General features: G+C 39.1%; 1 protein-coding gene across 7 annotated transcripts in view; it reads right to left on the bottom strand.

The window, feature by feature from the left end:
- sin3aa (SIN3 transcription regulator family member Aa) overlaps window positions 1-24,437 on the bottom strand; it is a 116,866-nt gene that overhangs the window by 23,177 nt on the left and 69,252 nt on the right. For all 7 annotated transcript variants that reach the window (XM_048520576.2, XM_048520581.2, XM_048520578.2 and 4 more), the window contains 8 exons: window positions 24,074-24,192; window positions 22,473-22,683; window positions 21,834-21,950; window positions 16,024-16,262; window positions 11,490-11,673; window positions 9,360-9,939; window positions 6,664-6,833; window positions 992-1,165 (listed from right to left, as the gene is read on the bottom strand). In XM_048520576.2, the coding sequence (XP_048376533.1) occupies window positions 992-1,165; window positions 6,664-6,833; window positions 9,360-9,939; window positions 11,490-11,673; window positions 16,024-16,262; window positions 21,834-21,950; window positions 22,473-22,683; window positions 24,074-24,192 (1,794 nt within the window). The remainder of the gene's footprint in view (window positions 1-991; window positions 1,166-6,663; window positions 6,834-9,359; window positions 9,940-11,489; window positions 11,674-16,023; window positions 16,263-21,833; window positions 21,951-22,472; window positions 22,684-24,073; window positions 24,193-24,437) is intronic.

The following is a 24,437-nucleotide window of genomic DNA, read 5'->3' as shown; positions in this document are numbered from 1 at the left end:
ACTTGCATTTCACAAGCCAAAACCATTATTTTCCAAATAACCGTTGTCCCAGTGCACAATTAGTTAATCAACAGGGACACAACAAGCCACCCATGCTTTTCATGAGCTGCAACTTTCTACAATTTTGAGAGAAGGGGCTGAGGATGGAAGACTGTTAGGCTTGCAGACACACCTACCAGTTTAAAGGGGAATTCTCAATAACAATTAATTGTAATGCACATCTGCAATGGGGAGCAGGAGATATCAGCAGATACGCATTGCAAATCCCAAATGTGTGAACTGTTTAAAATTTACATGAACTGTTGAAAATACGTTTTGACAGATGCCATTTATATTACATTATCTTTCTTTTTCTGTGGTCACCACCTCACAACTTCAACACAAGTTCTTAGCTTTACTGAACTGTTTTTGTCACAGTCATTGTTTTTTCTCTAGACTTGAAGCCACTGTTAACAGAGGGCTCCAAAAGAAAGACCAGACTTGGAAGACCATTTAACAATAGCATCAGGTGCTATTTTAATGTCATAATTGCAGTACAGAACTGCATTCAAAAGAATAAAGCGTTATAAATAGTCATTTGGTAGCAAAGAACTTGAAATATTGCTGACAGAAAAGATATATTTTTGTTGAAGCTTTTCAGCTTGCAGTCTTCACCTTGCAAGTCCACCTGCCAATCAACTGGCACTCTCACATAATATATAACACCGTTCTTCCTTACATTGGTATTCTTGTAAATATACTGATGAGTGCAAGAGGAAAGGCTTCAACAAATGCTTTTTTCGTTCAACAATAAGACAGAGTTTGAACGGCTGCCAGCATGTGATAAATCCACATCTTCCACAGTAACTGAGTAAAAGTGAAGTCATATTACACCATACTGACTCCTCTTTGTGTTGATTCCTGCAGAAGAAATTCCTGGTCATAATCTCATCAAATCTAAGCCAAGCAGGATTTATGCCAATGGTGAATCTGCATTTGAACACACACATACCTTAAAGCAGTTCTCATCTGACATGAGCTGTTCAGCTTTGCGCTGGTAATTGCTTTCAATAACAACTCGGGAGGAAATAGTTGCCAAGGGACCTCCAGTGGCACAGTTATTACTTTCTGCTAGGTACAAATCAGTAACCTGTATACAGATTTCATCACTCACAATGTGTTGCAGCTGTAAAGAACAAAAACACAAAAAGCAGTGTTAGATTAATGATTCATATTGACCCTTAGATTTAAGGTTGAGCTTTGGAATTTAACAGCAATATTACTGATCTCAGTGCAAGTCAAGGGAGCAACTAGTTCCAGAAAGATTAATTAGTCGCACCATGACACAAATACATCGAAGCCCACTGCAACTTCCTCACTGCGCGTTCCCAATCTCAGCCATGCTATTCTGGGGAAGCCCTGAGTAGCAATCACGTCAGTATGCATAAAGGCTCCTCAGGTTACTCACAACCTTTCAGATGGAAATTCATCAATTAGGACACACAAGAGAAGAATACACCCTGAAAACTATTGACTGATTTATATCTATACTTTCAATACTTGACAACTGTGGAAATGTTAAACCACAACAACTAGTACTGATTGCAAATAAGAGAATTTTACTCCCAATCTCAGTTTCCAACTATCATTTAAAAAGAACTGCAAAACAAGACAGACCACAGGAGATAATCAACTTTCTAGTAAAGAAACTCCTTCTTGGTTTTATCCATCCTGCTCTTGCAGATGCCACAATAAAATGAACATAATCATGAAACTCAAAATTGAGAGACTTTATTTTCTCCTTTAAATACTAAAACTGATGAAAGGAGGGTGGACTTTAGCACTTCTCTTTGAACAGCAGACATTAACATTCAAATAATAAGTTCTTAAAAAGACTGTAAACAAGTGTATCAGACAATACTTGTCGGTATACCTAGTTCAGCCTGTCAAAGAGTTGTATATGCAGGTCCCTGTAGAGCTCAGATAGACCGGCTGTACAGTTCATGGATTGCACTTTTGCAGTTGGGGATTCAGGGACTCTTGAGGCACAGTGGCACTATCCCTACTGTTGGGCCAGGAGGCCTGGGTTCAACTCCCACATGATCCAGAGGTGTATAATAATATCTCTGAACTGGTCAACTGAAAAAAAATCTTGCAGTTTAGAGTTGAGTTCTTCCTTTCATTGAGCCAGGAGGTTGAGGTTCAAGTCTTGCCTTTTCCAGACAGGTGTCATAACATTTTGACTAATTTGATTAAGAAATTATAGGGTTGAGTTCTTGGGGGCCTCCAGTGGGATACAGCTAGTGTCCCTACCTCATATTCAAGTTCCAGTTGCTTTAGATCTGTGTAATACTATCTCTCAACAGGTTGATTCGAAATATACCTGGAGCTGAGTTCTTCTCCAGTGGAATGTCAGTTTTTAAGACAGTGAGAGGGCCGAGAAGGTGAAACGTATGTTTGTACTATACTATAACGTACAACAAAGTCATTGTGAGCTTCAAAGTCTTTTGCTGCCTAATTCAGCTTATCGATATCGACAACTCAAACACAGACAACCAGCAAGTGTGGTTAAAGGTAATTTCAGGAGGTTCCTCTGTTGGTGGACAATAGAAGACAGTCAAACTGTCTGTGCCCAGGTTTCTGGCATACTGCTGTGGAACCACTGGCCTGTCTGTGGATCAGGAACAGATATGTAAAGTCGTCAGGAGAAAAGCTTGATTTCACAGTAGCTTCCAATGAAAACAAAATGAGTTTGAGGAAAAGTGATTTGCTTTGCTGGTCATTGTTCTTCTCACAAGTGACTATCACAACTGAGTATTCTCTAGTAATACTGTGAGAGGTCAAACAATTTTAACATTCCCAAGGAATTACTACCCAGTACCAACATTCGCAGACTTAACAGAACAGCTCTAGGTAGTATCAAGATACGAATCTTTTACCTTGAAAATGTACGGAGTGATTATCCATTAAGTAAAAATGACCACATGCATGTGTCAGCACAGCCCATGTCATCAGTTAGCCATGAGAGGACAGGCTACAGGATTGAGTGCACATGTGCAATGGTGTATGCACACTCCATGCGCAGTGATGTCATCATCACTGCACGTTTCGCTGACGAGGGGCTGAGGAGTTGAGATGGAGGATGGGTCCCGCAGGAGCAGGGACAAAAGCTAGCACCAGCAGCAGGAGCAGTGGGATGGTAATGTTAGGAAAAGGAGCACACTTTCCGCAATGCTATCTTTGAGACTGGATACTGCTTTCCACTGATTACCAATGGCCTAAGTTTTCTCGTTACACAAGCATGCCTTTTATACAAATGCCAGCCTGAAAGATCTTGCCTATGGCAGCAGTTTCCAAGCTTTTTGCTACAGCCTTGTAATAAGATGCACCATAAAGTCTTCCTGGTCACAGAAAAAAATTCTAATCCAGCTTTCATTCATTTCTAAGCAATTCAAAACCACAAAAAAAATCATTTATTGATGAGAAGGTACATGAATTTTATGAAATTAAAACAGCAAATAATAAAGGTAAAAACAAAACTTAAACAAATCTGCCCTTGTTTTATGGACTGTAATAGCAATCATAACTACACTTAACCACAGGCAATAGTTTAATAATGGTACTGAATTTAAAACGATAACTTCAAAATATTGTTTTAGAAAAATACTAGCGATAATGAAATGTTTGTACTAGAGGACAATTTAAATACACTCCAAATCATGCAAAAACTACAATAAATTATAGTTACACAAGTCAAGTTATTTGAGCCTGATAAACAGAATATGATACCAAGCAATGTAAGGAGGTATTATGGCAGATGACCAAAAGGTTGGCCAAAGGTGTAGATTTTAACTAGCGTCTTAAAAGAAGAAAAGTCAGGTTAAAATGCAGACTGTTGTCAACAGGGAATTCCAGAGATTACGGCCCAGGTGACTGAAGGCATGAACAATGTTGAAATAGAGAAATTCAAGATGTTGGTGCATAGACATCTCAGAGGGTTTTGGGACTAGACGGGATTATAGCAACAGGGAGAGGTATGACTACAGAAGAAGCATTTAAAAATAAGTGTGAGAATTTTAAAGTTACAGCTTGGATTAAAGAGAGCTAGTGAGAGTCAGTGAGCACAAGAGCAGTGGGTGAACAGCATTTGGTGTAAGTCGCGACATTGGCAGCAGAGTTTTGGATGGCCTCAAATTTATACAGGGTAGAAAGCAGAAGGCCATGTCGGAATTAATCATCATTTTTAAAAGCTCCCATTGTCAAGTGGGCAAAGAATTATCAGTTCTGAGGAAGGGTCACTAGACCCGAAACGTTAACTCTGTTTATTTCTTCAGAAATGCTGCCAGACCTGCTGGGCTTTTCCAGCAACTTTGTTTTTGTTCTTGATTTACAGTTCGTAAGAACATAAGAACTGGGAGCAGGAGCAGGCCACCTGGTCCCTCGAGCCTGCCCCGTCATTTAATAAGATCATGGCTGATCTTTTTGAGACTCAGCTCCACTTACCCACCCACTCACCATAACCCTTAATTCCTTTACTGTTCAAAAACTTATCTAACCTTGCCTTAAAAACATCAGCGAGGTAGCTTCAACTGCTTCACTGGGCAGGGAATCCAACAGATTCACAATCCCCTGGGTGAAGTTCCTCCTGACGTCAGTCCTACATCTGCTTCCCTTTATTTTGAGGCAAAGCCCTCTAGTCCTAGTTTCACCTGATAGTGGAAACAACACCCCTTCCTCCACCTTATCTATTCGCTTCATAATCTTTTATGTTTCTATAAGATCTCCCCTCGTTCTTCTGAATACCAATGAGTATAAGCCCAGTCTACTCAGCCTCTCCTCATAATCCAACCCTCTCAATTATCAATCTTTAGTAAAGAAACATTAAGCATCAACTTCAGGACAGAAAACATGTCCGAAAGAACGACAGGTGACAGCTTCAAACTGCTCTTGAATAGGCAATAGTGAAGATCTGGTTTAAATGATTAAACAAATTGCTACAGGAAGTGTAGTTCACTGTTCACTTCCCACACTAAATCAGTTGGACTGTAAGAACTAACCACCAAGCAGCCCTGCCAAGCATTGCATCATACACAACAATACATCAATATTTTAACTAACAAACTCTTATTTCTGTGCAGAGGAGCCTAAGCAAATATTAATTCAACACTAATACACTGTTGAAGTAATTCAATGGGTTGTTGTCTCTAATTGCAATACTATTGCCTGCTCTATACAGCAGCATTAAAAATATTTTCTTCAAAGTTATTTGTTAGGTTTTAGGGAAATAATTCACCAAGTATTTCAGAAATGTAACCACTCAATGTAATTAAGTCATTTTTACTGGACAAATCTTTAAATTTTCTCCAATTCTTAAATTTTCTTCCTTCTGGCATATGTATCAATTGTATGACATGGTCTTCTGCTCGCTCACTGCTGGTGGTTCTCCAAAATAAGACTTAATTTCATTTTCTCCTTCTCTGTGGTGAAGTTATCACCTTGTTACAACTCTTCAGAGACCTCTAATTTCTATGACCAGTCTTCATTTGCCACATTTGTCACAGCTGTTAGATCTGTGCCTGATCGAAAAGGGGCAAACATGTCCCAGTTGAGCCAAGTCATGATCCTGCATCATCTACCCTCTCAAACACCAACTGCAAAAATCTTGTCCCGGTTTCTTTGCAACTTGCCTCCAGTCTGTGTCCAAACTTTGCCAAGCTACATCCCTAGCCCAAACCTTCTAAGGTTCAGAATGGTACAGCTGTCCCCCATTCTAGCCCACTCTAGCAACACAGATTTAAACCATTGTGTGCACTTCATATCTTTATTAGTGTCTCAGCCTTGCCACATATCTCCTAAACTTCATACACCTTCTCAACATCTGCATGCTTAATCAATCCACGAACAAAAACTCAACAGCTCTGGGACGAAAAGACAGAGTTAACGTTTCGGGTCTGGTGACCCTTCCTCAGAACTCAATCAATCCATTCCCACTTCTGCTGTTCATTCAATTTCTGCTTAGTGTCCAATCAGCCCTGTCTGTCAATACAATATTATAGGTCCTACATAAACGCAATAAATGTGTCCCTTCTGCAAGGTTCTGAAAATATCAACACCAGGATTTTTTTGTTGAGAAGTAACTGGAGGGGATGGAGTCATCTTGATTCAAATGTGGCACAAAGCCACATTGCTTTTCAAAGTGGACAAAACATATTATTGGGGAAAAAGAAAGATTTCACCCTGATGACCTGAAGAGTTCAACGAATGTCTGCCTGCCTGCATAAGCATTTGCTTCCCCAGCTGAAACTGCAAAAGTCATAGAGATGTTCTCGGATTTCGCACAATAACACGAAAACTCAGAAGTGTGTAAGACTGCAATGACGACACAGCAGTCTTGTCTGAAAGCAGCACACCAAGTGCAAAATGGTTACTGAGTTTTTCCAGAGAGAACTCCAATGTTTTTCAATGCCTATTCCTGTAAAGAGTCAGGCCATGTAAGGTGTGAACAAATTTAAAAATACCAGTGTTTATTCTGTCTCTGTGTTTTCATTGTTTTGACATTAGGCAATCATATGGAGTTCCTTGGCTATCTCAAAAGTCCTGCTTAATATGCATGAGAGTGAGGAACATTGAGATATAACTTATTGTGGTTTTAGATGGCAAGAGTTCTGATTGACCACATCTTACCTGCCTGACTATACTCTGGATGAGTTTATCCATTGTAAAAGCGATGAATGCATGAATTGTAAACATTTCCCGAAGTGTGTCCTCATACTGGGAGGAGTCCATGTTGCCATCCAGAAGATTCCGCACCATATCAAGGAAAGCTGGGTAATAGTCTTCCACATCAATATCCACTGAAATTTGATAAAACTAATAGGTTACTCATCGAGCTTTGCATATTGAAAATAATTCCATCACATTTTGTTCCAATGAAAGAGTTACATGCAGCTCCAAATAAACAGGACTCTCATGTACATAAAACAAAGATGTTCACCTCTGCTACCACATGCAAAACTCAGCTCCTTACACCACTCCTGTGCACATATAAAGTACCATAGTCCACATGAGGCACACAGCACTTCATGCACAAACTGAAATGCGGTCTGAAAGGGTGGTGGAAGCAGACTCAATGGCAACATTGAAAAGGGAATAGGAGGTACACTTAGATTTGCAGGGCAAAGAACAGGGGAATGAGACTAACTGATAGCTCTTTCAAAGCATTCAAAATATGCCAAATAGCTCCTGTGTTGTACCATTGTATACAGAGCTAATGCAGTAACTTTTCCATTTTATTACATCGATTGTAGATCACATTACATGTTACAATGAATTATCCTGAAGGAAAAGATTTCTGAAGAAATCCTACATGAGAAACATGTCAGAATATCAAAAATATCACAGCTATAAAGTGACATGCCTGCTTCTCTTGTGAAGATGTTACCGTAATCAGCACTCCCAGTTACCGTAATCAGCACTCCCAGTCAATCCACAATATTTCAGCTATTATTTATAACATTCCCCAGAATTTTTCCATTAACCTGAAAGCTCTTTCAGCATTGCCTTATTAATCAAGTTCTATTCTGTTCACTAGTGATTAGCCCATGACAGAATGTGAAGTTGAGGAAATAGATTCATAAAATTATAATTCAATAACAAACCTAATTGCTGCCTATCAAAGAAACACCGATTGTATTTATTTTATAAAGAACTGCTTTAAGAATATCCTGCTGCATTTCATGCAGAATGAATTATGTTGTGAAACTGACACTGTTGCACAGCTAATCACAAAGCAAGATCCCACAAACAGCGACGAGGTGAATGACCAATCTGTTTCCAGTGGTCAGAAACAGAAGTTGCCAGAAATGCTCAGCAAGTCTGGCAGCATCTGTGAAGAAAAAATAAATCAGAGTTAACGTTTCGGGTCTGGTGACCCTTCCTCAGGACTGAGGGATAGTGGGCGTGCCCACTCTTCTTCATGGAACAGTGCCGTAGTTTCTTCAACACCCACCTGAACTAATGAGAGACAGTGCCTTACTTTAATGTCTAATCAACTTCATCACGCTGACAATATTCAATACTGCAGCTGAACAGTAGTTTGGATTATGTGCTCAAATCACAATGTGGTGGGTTGCAATCTTTTGGTTCAAGAGGTAACAGTGGTACCAGTGATACTATTTGGCTCTTCTCCCTGATATAATTTAAGCCTGCTGTTTACTAGACTGTGTTACAGTTATAACTTTACAGATACTGCAGGGAGACACTCCCCAGTAGTCACATTAATAGAAGTGGTATTGCAGCACTATGCATATTTATAGACCAGAGCAAAACAAACAAAACACACAAAACAAAATTCAAAAATCAGATACAGTTTACAGGGATCAAAATTACTGTAACAGATTTTATACAGGTAGTGAGCCAATTCAGCTCAAGTCTGTTGCAACCCTAGCACTGTAGAACACTACAGTTTCAAACATATTCAACTTTTACCTTCATTCCTGATTTTTCCACTTAATACTAGGTAGGACTGTAATGTTTTGTTTTCTACTTACACCAAGAACAATGCTAATGCTTTACTTTTCGTTTCAACTTTGTTTCTCTACTTGTTACTGTTTGGACCCTAAGTTTCATACCTAGTTGCCTTTGTACCCAAGAGGTGCCATGTGTGACAACACTGAATATTTTTCACTGAACACCTCTACTTCTGCGCTTGAGTACACATAACAATAAAGCTTAGATCAAATCAAAATCAAAAACAATTCCGCACAAAACAATCAAACATTACTATTCATTCTCAAACATCAGCATGGAACTGTTAGGCTGAATGATTTAATTCTGTACAATCTGAGATTCTCTCAGCTCATTAGCAAAAAGTCAATATTTTTGATTTATGAGACAAGTCAATCAACTGCACACTGCTTAGTCTATGGAAAACAAAAACTTCGTTAACAACTACATTTTATCTTGGTATGATTTTTAATTAATCTCGCAGAAATTCCCTTTTCTGTAAAAATACAACTCCAAAATTAAATCTTCTTTTCTATTCCTTAATGTGGAAAGGAGTAGTAAAAAATGCCAAAATCCAGCAACCATGGAGCATCATTGTTTTCTCCATGGCAGCACTTTGGCCGTCTAAGTTAACTTGCCAACCAATCAGCACCCTTTTCCTGCTGTTTTGTTATGACATTTGGCATTCTTCTGTTTGTCTGATGAGTCTTAGACAAAAAGCTTTGACAACATGCTTCTTTTTAGCATTAAAAAAATGTATCATAAAAGATCCTGTCAGACCATCACAATCAGTTTGTTGGTTGCGGAAAAATAAAGTGACCGTATTTGCTATCTCCCAAGAGAGAAGGATTACTGAGATTTCTGTGTATACTCACTCGGTTCCTTCAGTCGTAGCTGAATAGCTGGACTGTCACTTTTGTCCCGCTTTCCTGTCAGCATCTCCCGTTCCCTCTCTCTGCATTCCTCTTCAATCTGCTTCTCTGCCTGATTATAAATCTTCAGAAGTCGTGAGCACAGGATCTGGTGAAGCCGGATGAAGATATACCAGTTATTGTTCACAAAGAAAAGGTTATACACATCGTCCATGCCCCGCAGTTTCTGTGCTCCTGTGTTGCTGAACATCAGTTTTTGCTTGGAAGGGCTACTGTTAATGCCATTGTGCTTTTTTGTTGTCCCTGTGCTCTCATCAATGTCCATCTCCTCATCCTCCTCATCTTCTTTCTCATCCTCCACATCTGACAGCTCGCCACGCTGAGCAAACAACAGATCTGGGACGAAGTGATAAATTATCTGTTTAATTTTGTATTTATCTTCCTTCTGTATCCCAGCCTGTCGCTTCACGTGGTGGATAATAAGGGAGGCTGCATCCTCCATGATCTGCTTGTCCTCATAAACAAAGCTTAAGTGAGAACCCGATGTCACATGTGCGTGATCCTCAGATGCCTGTTCTTGTCGCTAAAAAGCCACAAATAAACAGAGGAAAATAATTAGGCGTAATATACTGAAAAGATTTAATTATAAGAACAGAAGAAAAGCCGTGTTTAATTCAGGTCTAATTTTGTTGTGTTAAGTGCTAAGTTGATTCACTTAATTTTCGTAGAAAAACTTGCACTTATGTAATGCTTTTCATGGCCTAAGGATGTCCCAAAGTGCTACTTAAATACATCTGATGTGGTTACTGATGCAACATTTGGAAACAAAGCAGTTAATTTGTTCATAAGAACCCACAGACATCAAATACCTTGTATTTTTAGTGAAGTTCGTTGGAAGTCATAGAGACCTCATCATTCTCCTAAAAATAGTGACACAGGTTCCCATCTGCCTAAAAGGAGTAAAGTCTCACCCAAATGGCACCCCTAGTGGTGCAGCATTCCCTCAGGGTTGCAGTAGATGCCAGCATAGCACTATATGGTCAAATCACAAGAATGAGGATTCACAAGCATTTGATTCAGCACTAAGGATGCTGCCTGCTGAGCCAAAACTGACACATGCAGGTATTTCAACTGGTGCATTTTTGTAACAGGTGAAAGTAAATTCAGAAGTGTTTTAAAGTTGCCAACAAAGGACAGTTTGAAATTAATGTCTTACAGTCTCAATGATGATGCCCCATCTGTGAAATAAACCATTAAACCCTACTTGCCAGCATTCTGAAGTGAAACTGTATAAGGTGACTCCTGTTGAGCTGTGAACTTACAAAATGAATACAGAATACAGTTCCTTACTACACATTTATCAGGATCAGTGATGCACAAACACACGTTACTGGCCTAAAATGAACATTAGGCTAATCTCCAACGTTTGTGACAGATATACTTTGCGGACAGGTAACAGGCATCATTAACAGGACTCAACAATACAAATGAGACTACCTGTCAACAGCTACAGACAAATTATTTACTAAATATTGCCTAAGCCTCAAGAATTGGCTTCCCACAGACTTCATTGTTACTTGAAAAATTAAAATACCCCTCTTAAGAATAAACTGTTAGCTAAAGCTCTCGGAATTAAAAGCAAATTATTGAGCTGGTTAGTAAATTAGTTTTAAACAGCAGGAGTCGGAGTCAGGATAACGTGGATGTAATCTAATGAGTAAGTTGTAGCACCATGAACTGGAGTAAATGAGGAAGTACTAAGGGAAAGGAAGGGAGATTCATAAAGAGAGATCTTTACAATTTCCACAGCCAGCAATTTCTAGGCAAAATGTCAGAAAATCCTAGCAAAAGTGTCATCACAATCTTTGAAACTGCATCATGCTTTTCATCAAGTTATCAATCAACAATCCTAAACAAATAGTCACAGTAAAGTTGAGGCCAAAACTGTGGTGGTTACCAAAAGTTTCAAACACCCTCTTACTTAAGAATACAATCTATTCTTAAGGAGGGGTATTTTAATTTTTCGAGTAACAATGAAGTCTGTGGGAAGCCAATGCCTGAGGCTTACTGTGACCAATAGACAATGGAGCCCTTCCCTTCACAGCTGCAGACGCTTGCACATGTGCTAAATACCTCATCATATATGCTCTCTATCTCATTCAGCAAGCTTTTGGAACGCAGCGTTTTGGTGTCGTTCTGTTTGAAGTTGATTCCTTGATGATCAAGAGATTTCAGGTAGTACTTCTCATTCTGCTCTCTCCAAATCTTATTGAAACCCCTTTGTGCTTCTCGCCATTCTTCCTCCTTTGCTTTTAATCTGAGGAAGAAAGGTAAAAGAGAAATTCTAACAAAAAACTTCAAATGAGACAGAAGCAAAGACAGCAAGAAAACAAACAAAAAAGCAGTTTCAGTGAAATGACAAGACAGGGGAAATATTGGCTAATGCATTATGTTAAGACCTAAAGTTTCACAGTCATAGAGTTTATATAGCACAGAAAGAGGCTCTTCCATCATCAAACATTCATCTATTCTATCTCTTGGCCTGTAGCCTTGTATGCTGCGGTATTTCAAGTACTCATCTAAATAGTCCTTAAACCTCTTGAGTTCTAGCCTTTCCTATCCTTTCAGGCACTGAGGTCCAGGTGAAAATGTTACCTTAAATCCCCTCTAAACCTCTTCTGAGGGCTAATGTTTCTCTTTATCTACCCTATCTTTGCACCTCAGAACTCTGCACAACTCAATCATATCCTCCCTCAGCCCTCCCTGCTCTAACGAAAACAGCCCCGGCCTAAGTAGTTTCTCTCCAGCCTAGGAAATATCCTGGTGAATTTCTCCTACACCCTCTCTAATGTAACCACAAACTTCCTTCAGTGTGGCAACCAGAACTGCACAGTATTCCAGTTGTGGCCTAATCATACAATATATACAGCTCCATCGTAACTTCATTGCTCTTGCATTCAACACCTTGATTAATCCCATACGCTTTTTAGCAACCCTCTCTGCCTGTATGCAGGATCTGTGGACATGAACACCAAGGTCCCTCTGATCCTCTGTACTTCTTTGGATGCTACCGTTCAAAATGCACACCCCACGTTGTTAATCACGCCAAATGCATCACCTCATGCATTTCAGCTTTGAATTGCATTTGCTACTGTTTAGACCCTCTGACCAATTTGTATACATTATCCTGTAGTCTAAGGCTTTATTTCTCGCTTTTTACCACACCATCAATTTCCATGTCTTCTACAAACTTACTGATCATACCTCCTACATTCATATCTAGATCATGAATGCACATTATAGATAGTAAGGAACCCAGTGGTACCAATGAACCTTGTAGTCCACCACTGAACACAGGGGTCCAGTCATAAAAACAACCTCTGACCAGTGCCAATTGCCTCCTATCAATTCTCAATTCTATTTGCCAAACTGCTCTGGATTCTGTAGGTTCTGTAGCTGCTTGACCAGTGTGCCGTGTGAGAACTTGCTTTTAATCTGGTGTAATCTACATGAAGTCCATGTAGATTATATCAAAAGCACTCCCCTCACCTACAAATCACCTCCTAAAAGACTTCAAATTTGTTGTTAGATATGTTTTCCGCCTTACAAAGCAATGTTGACTATCTTCAATAAATCCTTGCCTCTTCAAGGAGAAAATTTCTGTCCCTCAGGATTTTTTTCAAATAGTTGACCTACCACAGATGTTAGATTCAATGGCCTGCAGTATCCTGGTTTACATTACCACCCTCTTGAAAAATAGTTCCACGTAGCTATCTTCCACTTCTCTTGCACCCCTACTGTGGCCAGAGGTGATTTTAAAATTAATGTTGTTGCCCTTGCAAATTCATCCCTTGCCTCCCACAGTAGCCTTAGATATATCTTGGCAGGGCCTACATCCACACGCCTTTAGAAAGATGATCCCAATCATAAGAGTGTTACCAGAGGGACATTGTAAAAACTGTGGAAAGCTATACAGTTCCTAGAAGTTTCTGATTGGTATTTACAGCAGCTACTTTCTGCCCTCCAGATTGGGAAGACGGGCCAAAGAAAGGCGATTGAAGGAAAGTGGGAAATCTTATGATGGATATGTGGATTAAGCCCAACAGTTCATGCTAATACCATGCTTTATCCTTCTGCATGTTCAAAATTATTTTTGAAAGCTAGTCCTGTTTCAGAATGCCTATAATCTATGATAAGCCCTCTCAAACATCTTCTACTGCTTTCTCCCTCCTGCTGTGGATGATGAGTATTGCTAGGCTTTAATTTCAGAAGCACGAACAACACTCTATCACCTCACCCAAGATTTTATTCGTTGTACCGGAGTCTGGACAAGATATTACAGAGCGTTTTGTGATCACTTCAGCCTCACATTCACTTCACCTCTACAAGCTCTCTTTCCCTACTTCTTCCTTACATTTGGCAACTAGTTTGGGAGGATCATAGGTGCATATACAGTGATGTAGACATAATAGTGGAAATTACAATGTTATCTTCAACCTGGACAATGCTAAAATATATTAACTGCAGAGGTTGGGACCCTTGGAGAAAAGAAGGTTGAAATGAGATTTGATAGACATAAGATTAAAAACAAGGCGGCACAAATTTGAGGTAATTGGCAAAAAAATGCAATGGAGGTATGAAGAAAACATTTTCATGTAGCAAATGGTTGAGATTTAAAATACAATATCTGACAATGTAGCAGAAGCAGGGTTCAATCACAGCATTCAGAAGGGAATTAGACCATTATTTAAAAATGAAGAGTATGTTTGGAACTATGGGAAGAAGCTAGGACACTTCCCAGGGGCACTAGGTAAATTTAGACACCTGTACATCCTCAATGAATGGCCCCACACTGTGATATAATCCTTCTGTAATTCTGCAATGTAAAGGACAGCAACAGAATCCCGTCATTACCACAGCTGGGACTGCTCACCTTAGCACAAAGACCAAATTCTGTAACAACTGCTTTATACAACTACATAGACACTACAACCGAGCAATAATCAATGGCAAACAAACATTTACTATGTTTGCAGCACGTGCCTGTGCCTGCTATTTTCACACATGCTAACCCATTTATTCTCCTTTGGGTATGATGGGAGATGTTCCTGCACTACACTAACAGAGGATATAAATCTGTTAATATTGCTAACAGTGCTTAAAAACAATTTCTAGGCTTGCGGTGTTTATGCATTGAGATACAATACATTTTTAATACAATGTGGAAACTTTAATGTTGCATACAAGATACATTTTGTTGAAGATTTTTATCCTGCACTCATCAGGACAATTCATTAAAATACCAAATCAACATTCAAACTGCATGAGTGCAGAGCACCGATTGGTTGGCAAGTGAACTCTTGATTGGTAGAGACATTGTCATGGGGAATGATAATTAACTGTCAGACTTTGATAAATTTTATATGTGGCAGTGCCCAAATCAATGAACCATTGAATGATTGTCACCTATTCGGGGTTCTGTGTATGCACATGTTCTTTCTGTTCGTCTATGTATCAGAATCTTAGAATCCCTACACTGAACAAAGAGGCCTTTCATCCCATCAAGGTTACACTGACCCTTTGAAGAGCATTCTACCCAGACCCCTGCCCTATCCCTGTAAACCCGCATTTACCGTAGCCGACACGATGGATAATTTAGCACTGTCAAACCACCTAACTTGCACATCTATGGACTGTTGGAGGTAACAGCAGAAACCCGCAGAGACATGTGGAGATTGTTGCTGTAGAGTTTGCACAATCACCTGAGGCTGGAATTGAACCCTGGTCCCTGGCGCCATGAAGCTGCATTGCTCACCACTGAGCCACTGTGCTACCCAACCATGTGAAATGTTTAAAAAAATTAACACATGTAACTTTCAGTATGTGTAAGCACATCACACCATGGGCCTGAATGACAATCCTAAATTGGCTGCCTGCAAAATTCTGAGCATACTGAAGCATTATCGAGAAATCTTGTCGAGTTGCAGAATCACATCCATTATTGGGCACTGTGTTGCAATATGGACAGGTTGGGTATGGTCAGTACCTTGCTTGTTACGAACAGCTGAAGGAATATGTTGTTTTGATGTGATCTGCTAATTCTTGGGATGAATGATAGACACCATATTGTGGTATCACAACAGCACTGAAATTCATATAACACATTACTCATTTTTGTGACAGAATATCTTTTTGACTTGATGGTAGCAGCCTATTAGTGGCAAACACCATTTGCGTTGCTCCTAGACAGAAGAAATGCAAAACTGCTGGCTTTAAGTGAAGTCTAGAAGTTAACCGTCAGTCATTAATTTGTGCATTCCCTTAGCAAGGCCTTTTGTCAGTCAGAGTTCATACCTCAAATAACCAGTCCTCCCTTCTCATAAATGTAGTTTTCCTTTGAAGTGGTATCCTTGCACATGGTCTCAATGAATACACGATGAAAAGCTTTGATAAAATGTCTTTTTTCAGAAATGCTCAAGTTCTGTACTACCAAATAACTGTTAATATGGAAAGCATTACAAAGATTTATGCAGCAATTTTATCTAAAGAAACTAATGTGCCAAATATATATCCTGATATATGTTAAAACAAGTGTCTTTAAAAGACTCAATATACAAGACAGTACAATTAAAACATTGTTATAATACATGGCCAGGATATATTTTACCTTTTCAGCACAATGGGTACAGCTACGGCAGGGTTCTTTTTCAAGCCATCGAGAATGTCTGCAGCCTTGTCTGCGTATATCCTCTGAATGGCCTTACGGTGAATGACTTCTGAAGTACCACCAAGAGTGTTATCCAGTCGAAACTTAGCTTGGTCCTCTGCTGACATTCGTGACAACTTCTTCTGAACAGTCTCCAGGACACGGATCGTTGCTAGGTTTGTTTCCAAGACAACATCAAGCTGTGCCAAAAAAATCCAAGAATAGGAAACTTGTTTTTGTTTTTAATTGTAACCAATAAAGTTTTCAATTTCTTTGCAAAGAAAAACCTATGGAATTTTTGAATAAAACAAGCTTCCACATCAAATTTCCAACATTTAATATTCTAGGAAGAGCCACTTTACTGTTACAGCAAAGCATCACAAAACCCATACCATGTGCTCTTGAAACGGATGAAGTGCCTTGTGGGGTACCCAGAATGTGAAAATTCCTGTTTGGAGTATTCTGAATAGAGATGCACTGCACAATCCATACACAGCATGTATGTACGCAAGCTCTAATTCACTCATTTGAAAAGAAATGACATGGTACACACCCTGGGAACTGAGGTGAGATAGAGTGGAAAGGTGGAAAAAAGTTTATGTTTTACCGAACTGAATTAAAGGAATAAAAAGTAAGAACAGTATAACACCTTAAAACAACATTTTAACGGGCAGGGCTATGGAAGGAATTTTTTTTAAAGCATGATAGCTGCGATTAGGGCTCAAAATAACCTCAATATGTCTCAGTGTAATGAAACTAACGAATCATTTTAATTCCAATGTTGAAATCACACATGATCTAGAGTGCATGAATTGCAAACATGCTGTCAGGTTGAAACCTAACTTTGATAAAACAATAACAATAACTTCTCATAAATCACATTTTAGTTCCTTCACAGAGAAACCGAATCATTCTCGGTCCTGTGCTACATGTACAATTTCAAGTCTAAATATTGCAGCCTTATTGTGCGCAACTCAACAAATTAAAAACCCACAGTACACCAGAAATTACTAAAGCCTTTTGCATACAGCTCAATTTTCATCACTAACAAACCAGTCACTAACCATCACACACTTTTCATGTAAATCTTAGAGTCAGGAGGAGGCCATTCAGCCACTTGAGCCACCTCTAGTTTCAATTAGATTATGCAGTATGAAGAATATAAGACCAGATATTAAAAGATTCTACAAGTATGTAAAATGGCAGATTATCAAAACTGAGCACAAATCCCTTAGAGGGGGAGATTGGGAAATTAATATGGGAAACAAAGAAATAGCAAACTCTGAACTTTTGTATCACATTTCGCAGGAAAAGCAAAAGTAGCACCCCAAAAATAGTAGAAATACAGGGGTAAAAGGATAGAAGGCACTTAAAACAATCACTAGAGACAAAATTACTACAAAATCTAATGGGTCTAAAGGTCATCAAGGCCTCTAGACCCAAAGGCCTCATCCTAGGATCTTAAAAAGGATGCCTACATTGATAATAAATGCACTAGTTGTAATCTTCAAAAATTCTCCAGAATCTGCAAAGGTGCCAATGGACTGGAAAACTAGAATTGCAACACCATTGGTCAAGAAAGGAGAGAAACAGCAAGCAGTAAACAAGAGGCCACCTAGTCTAACATTTGTCACTAACAGGATGGATAAAGGAAACCCTCTGTGGTAAATAATTCTATAGATTCACTACCATCAGAAGGAATTTTTCTTCACCCGTTTAAGAGGGTGACCTGTTACTCTGAAATCATACCTGCTCGTCCAAGGCTCTCCCACAAGACAAAACAACTTCTCCCATCTACTTTATCAAACCTCCTAAGAATTGCGTGCATTGAAATAAGGCCATTCATCATTCCTCTAAACCTCCAATGTGTACAAGTTCAAGCCACTCGGCCTCTGATAAGAAAATCCCTCTATCCCCAGGATTACCTTAGTGAATCTTCTCCAGACTGTTGCCAATGCAAGGAAACAAAATCTGTTTGCAGTATGTGTGTGTGGCCTTGTACAGTGTTAGCAAAGCTATTCCCTTTGAAACAAAGGCCAATGATCCATTTGCCTTCCCTATTACTTGCTGAATTTGCATAGATGCTTATTGAGATTTATGTAAGAGGACCTTCAAATCCCTCTTTCTGCAGTTTTTCCCATTTAAATAATATTCAGCATCTCCATTCTTCCAGCTAAAGTGCAAAAACACATATTTTTCCACATAAATCCAATTATTTTGCATCTACTGGTTTCCTTTTATGTATTCTGCTTGTTGGTGCCTCAAAGATTCTAATAAATCTGTCAGGCAAGATTATCCCTACATGAAACCATGCTGACTGCTTGATCACATGATCTATTTCTAAATGCTCAGCTAGTACTATGCTTTATAGATCCTAACACTTTCCCAATGACAGGTATTAAGCTAACTGCCCTATAGTTTCTCTCTCCTTCCCTATTTGAATAAAAGGTATTACTTTCCAGTTTTTCAATCTTCTGAAACTTATTCAGATTCTGAGGAATCTTGGAAGATTACTACCAATATATCCACCATCTCTATAGCTATTTCCATAAAAATCCAAGAGGTGCAATCCATCAAGTGCAGGGTACTTATCAGTCTGTAGCCCCATTAATTTCCCTTGTAATTTTTCTCTAGCGATAGTTATTTTAGCTGTAGCCCGTGTCCTTCTCAGCTTGATTATTTAATATTTTTAGAATGCTATTAGTGTATTCAAACATGAAAAATGACGCAAAATATTTGTCCAACTCTTCTGCCATTTCTTGCTTTCCCATTATTATTTCCCCAGCCTCATTCTCCAAGGGGCGTGTGTTCATGTTGGCCTTTCTCTTTCTCTTTATGCATCTAAAGAAGCCCTCCCTGTCTGTTTTGATATTTATAGAATCGAATCAAGCAGTGCGGAAGCCGGCCATTCGACCCATCTAGTCCACACGGACCATCCCACCCCGACTCACCCCATTACCCTATCCCTGTAACCCTGCATTTCCCATGGCTAATCCACCTCTCCTGCACATCCCTGGACATTAGAGGAATTTAGCATGGCCAATCTAGTGGAGGGGTGGGGGAGAGAGGAGGAGGAGAAGAACGTGTGCGTGCACATGCGCTGTGTGTACAGAATATATATATGACTTGGAGGAAAACGTAGGTGGTCTGATTAATCAGTTAGCGGACAAAATAAAAACTGGGGGAGCTGTGGATAGTGAGGAAGATTGCCAAAGAAAATTGAGCAGAGAAATTGCAGATGGAGTTTAATCTGGACAAATGCGAGATGATGCATTTTGGAAGAACGAGTGCAGGAGGGAAATATACAGTAAATGGTAGAACCCTTAGTGGCCTCAACATACAGAGGGATTTCGGCATTCGAGTCCACAGTTTCCTAAAAGTGACAAAGTAAAACACAAGCAAATAAGACATTCAGTGCCAAAAGTATAAAAATTAGCAAGCCATGTAGCAAGCCAGTACAGAACTTCAGCTAGACCACATTTGGAATATTTTTCTGGTTGCCACTACCAGAAGAACGTGGGAGTTTTGGAGAGGGTACAGAAATGGCTGCACGTTTTTGAACATATTAGCTATAAGGACAGATTGTACAAGGTTGGTTTGTTTTCATTTGAACATTGAAGGATGAAGGGGTGACTTTATAGAAGTTCACAAAATTATGAGAGGCATGGATAGTCCGAGTCTTTTTCCCCCAAGGTTGAAATGTCAATTACTAGGGGACGTGGGTTTAAGTAAAATGAGGTAAGTTTAAAGAGGATGTGACAGGCAAGTTTTCCCCACAGAGGGTGGTAAGTGCCTGGAATGCACTGCCAGAGGAGATGGTGAAGGCAGACAAGAAGCTACACTTAACAGGCCTCTTCACAGATTTATGTAGGCCAGGAATAGAGGGATACTGACTGTATAGAGGCAAAAGGTTATTAGCTTAGAACAGCATCATGTATCAGCTGCAGGGCCTGTTTCTGTGTTGTACTGTTCTTTGTTCTATAATGAAGTTAAGCACCTTTTTGATCAAAAAGGAATCAAAAGGGAAGGTAAGTAAACAGGTTTAAAGGGCACTGAATGGTGCAGCATGCCTAATGACCTGATGGTCTATTCCGGCTCCTATTATGTTCTCCTAGTTGTTCTTCCAATCAGCTCCATTTAGCCACCATGGCTCCAAAATCCATATTGCCCTTACCCATCAACAATCTCACAAAGAGCACAATTTGCAAAACCATGTGAAAATACTTACTGATTTGCACACTTAAATGATCTAAATCTAATTTTAAGGCCATGCTGAGTAAACCCCATTCCCTTAACTGAAGAAATCTAAATCATGACACCTATCCTAGATTTTGCCTGTACTGGAGTTTAGAAGAATGGTAAGATTGAAAATTATAAGATTCTGAGAGGGCTTGACAGGGCGGTTATGGAGAAATTCTTTCCCCTGGCTAGAAAGTCTAGAACTAGGCAGCTAATGATTTAAGACCGGCACGAGGAGAAAATTCTGGTTTTGAATTTTCAGAATTCTCTAACTTATAGGCTTGTGGATGCTCAGTCAATTTATGCTCAGTATTTTCATAGCTGACATCAATAAAGTTTTGGATTGTCGGGCAAATCAAGGAATAAAGTTGTCAGGCAGGAAACAGGAATTAACGTTAAAGATTAGCCATGGTGTAAATGAATATCAGCATAGGCTTAAGGGCCCAGAAAGGACTGGTCCTTTGAAAACTTAGTCCCATTTCTTATGCTGTTAACCAAATCCTCCAATTTCAAGTGATAAATTAAGTGCAGTATGTGTTCCTGAACTCAGGGAAAAGTAAGTGATCTTCAGTCATTTATCCACTATTTGATTCTAACTGAATAAACAGAAACAGATGTATTGGCTCAGACATGTTACCAGCCTTTAACTGACTGATCGGCTCAGGCTAAAGGAAGAGTCAAAGCTGAAGTCAGTTAGAAGTTAGTTGTTCAAGAGGCAAATCAGGACACCAATTTCTAGTTAACAAGTGACAGCAGATCTGCAACATTTCTCAGACTTTATTTGGTCTTCTGTTTGTACCTCGGATGTTATTTTGTTATGTCAAAGCCTCACTCTACAAAGAAAATGGACCCAATCCATAAAGTGCAAAACCTGTGAAGCTTTACAGCAGTTGCTCACCAGTCAGATCTTGAGAGACTTGTTCCTGCTGTAGAAAGGATGATGTTAAACTTGAAAGGATACAGAAAAGATTTACAAGGTTGTTGCCAGGGTTGGAGGGCTTGAGCTACAGAGAGAGGCTGAATAGACTGGGGCTATTTTCCCTGGAGCTTCGGAGGCTGAGGGGTGACCTTATAGAAGTTTATAAAATCATGAGGGGCTTGAATGGTAAATAGACAAGATGTTTTCCCATAGGTGGGTGACTCCAAAACTAGGCAGCATAGGTTTAAGGTGAGAGGGGTAAGATTTAAAAGGGATCTAAGGGGCAACTTTTTCACACAGAGGGCAGTGCATGTACTGAATGGAATAATTACAATATTTAAAAGGCAATTAGATGGGTATATGATTGGAAGGGATTAAGAGGGACATTGGCCAAATACTGGCAAATGGGGCTAGATTTATTCAGAATATCAGGTTGGCATGGATGAGTTGGACCAAAGGATCTGTTTCCGTCCTGTATATCTCTAGGACTCTATGTAAATATGCAGATGCAGAGGTCAGCACTTGCAATAATGTCCAATTTGTACTATTGTGGAATACAGTTGTACAACATTTTATGAGAAGTACGTTCTCAACTAAAACAGAGTCTGCTTACCTCAAACCTCTCATCTTCACACCTGTAAATGTGCTCTTCATACTGTGTTTTCTTTGAGCTGACAAAGGTAGAGTCTTCAGACCAGGAAGGGAAGGAAACCCACGTATCATTTAGAACCTGCAGTGAAAGTACCAGCAATGATTACAAAGCAACAAAGAGCTAAAAAAGCAAAATATATCCACAAAGACTTAATGACTGAACAATGTCCACATATAAACTTGGCAGTGTCTTTGCCCAGTATAAATAGTGAAATTTATAACTGATAAAACAGACTGAATCATGAGCTTCTATCTCTCACTTTGTTTGAGTTAATATGATTATTTTATAAGTTGTGTGGAGAATGAAATACTAACCATTGCCTTTCAAAGTAATATTATTTCAGTGACTAGATATGTATAATAACTTATTACTTAGTGGCCTTCAGTGGGAAACATTAGGGCAATAAAGTTATCTGGAAGGGAAGTAATATTTTACACTACCAATTCTTAAACTGAATAGGACCCAGCCCCCAATTCACCCACTCTATACGGCATCAGCCTCAAAGTTAGTCTCCAATTTGGCTATCTAAGACAGTGGAAGACACATTCAGGCATGTCAGAATTTAACATCCATGGACTAATTTCATGCAAACGTCCTTACCTCTTTACAAAGAGGAGTTCTGCCTGTGCACTTGGGCTGTTGGAAACTTTTGGGCAATGCTCGATAACTTGAACCAAGACGTTTACAAGAAGCATAATCAATTTCCATTGCAATGCCCTCCGTAGCTCTTTCTTTAGGAAATGCCTCAATATGGGCAGACTCTTTATAACCCAAGAAATTCTTAAACCAGACAAAGAGCTCAGGAAACTTTCTGCAAGAAAACATCAGAATTCAAGTAAATTCAATTTGTCATCCTTCTGGTTTAACAGTCAACTTCAGTCAACAAGATGACTTACCCTTCAACATTTCCCTTATTCCTCAGTAAGGATATAGACACAGTAGAGGTTCTCTAGCTCAAACCCAACTGCCACTGTTCTGAATCGCACAGGTTTAAGTATTGGCTAAAATATAGCTCTAATAGTTTTGTCTGGTACATTCACAAGTGTGACTAAACTCTTACAAGTTTCACAATATAGACTGCATAAGTCTAAGGCTGTAGGTACATCAACAGGCAAACAAAAAACTATAATATTTAGAAACAATTACTCTGTAGATTTTATTATTTTCTTTTGTTTTTAAGCCTCCTTTTAAACCAATCCATTATGCCATATCTGAGTACAATGTCCTTTTCTTTAAGTGAACTGTTGTTTTTATAGGACTCAAAGTAGCCACTTATTGATGAAAACACCATAGGACCAGGCAGGGAAAATTATGGTTTGTCCAAATTAACCAGTTTGCAGATCAGCACTAAGTTAAAGACCGCCTACCCCAAATACTGGTGATTGTTAACTGAAGCCAAAAAACACAAGGACAGGTGTTTAACATTTAATTTGCAGACATTTCTTCCCCTGTGAAAATGCACTAATGAAATTACATTACTTCTGAGTTAAAACAAGTAATTTTTGCTCTAATCAACTCATATTGCTTACTCCAACTGAGAGTAACCAGTTTTAAAAAGCCACAACTTTTAAAATTTTGCTTGCACAGCATTATAGAGGACACTGGGCAAGCACAATGCGTATAATTAGAAATCCCCAATTTGAAACTGTAAATATGTGTATATAATGATGCACAATCTGATGCAATAAGACCATATTGATATTTAAAATGATGCTGGTATATTAACCCAGTAATTCTAAACAGCGTCTCCTCGCCAGCCTCTTGAAAGGATCTGCCAGTCCCCTTACTTCAAGCTTGTGACCTTGGACCATTAAAGTAAAAGATAATACCAATATACAATCTGGCTGTGTCATCAAATGAAGCTCTCATACAACTTTTTTTACCAAACAAAAGAAAGACTTCTCAAAACAGTGATAAACATGGTGCAAATTTTAATGGCTGCTCAGTTTTTGAAAATGAAACTGTTTACTTGCTTTCTAACTCGATGCTGATTTTCCTATTTAGCTTCTAACATTGCCACTTCCTATATTACGTTGTTATTGTCTGGAAGTTGTCAAGATGGAAACTGTGAATCAGCCAAATACAGCGAATCACAGCACCCACAATAAAAGTGCTGCAATAAATTAATGAGGGCCATTGAGCTCTTTCAAGGTTTAAATAATCTAACCAGAATACAGAACCCTTTTTCAGTGTCTGCTTACCCCAAGAAAGGAAATACAAGCTGGACCAGCTCTGCACGAGAAATAACCTCCTGGTTAAAAATGACGAGGCAGCGTAGGAAGTTCTCATAAGCTTCTGCGCTCCGCAAAGCTTTTCGGACCTAAGAACAGATAATAAAGAATATTTGACCATGTTATTCTTTCCTTCATGCTGTAGAGTTATTTTTGGGGGTTGGCAGTGTACATTTGTGTGTACATTTAAATCTCATTCAGCCTATGGTTCGGGATTGCTGGGATCTTTATATCGTACCCAATCAGTAAAAGTCTACCAACATTCTTGCAAACTCCAAAGTGGTGGAAGTGACTTGATTTGTTATGAATTATTGGAAAAGTACATTTCATCAAC

Source organism: Stegostoma tigrinum, chromosome 36, assembly GCF_030684315.1.
Source record: "Stegostoma tigrinum isolate sSteTig4 chromosome 36, sSteTig4.hap1, whole genome shotgun sequence".
In the NCBI taxonomy this organism is placed as follows: domain Eukaryota; kingdom Metazoa; phylum Chordata; class Chondrichthyes; order Orectolobiformes; family Stegostomatidae; genus Stegostoma; species Stegostoma tigrinum.
The sequence above is the reverse complement of the archived record's forward strand: the minus strand, read 5'-3'. Positions and strand labels throughout refer to the sequence as shown.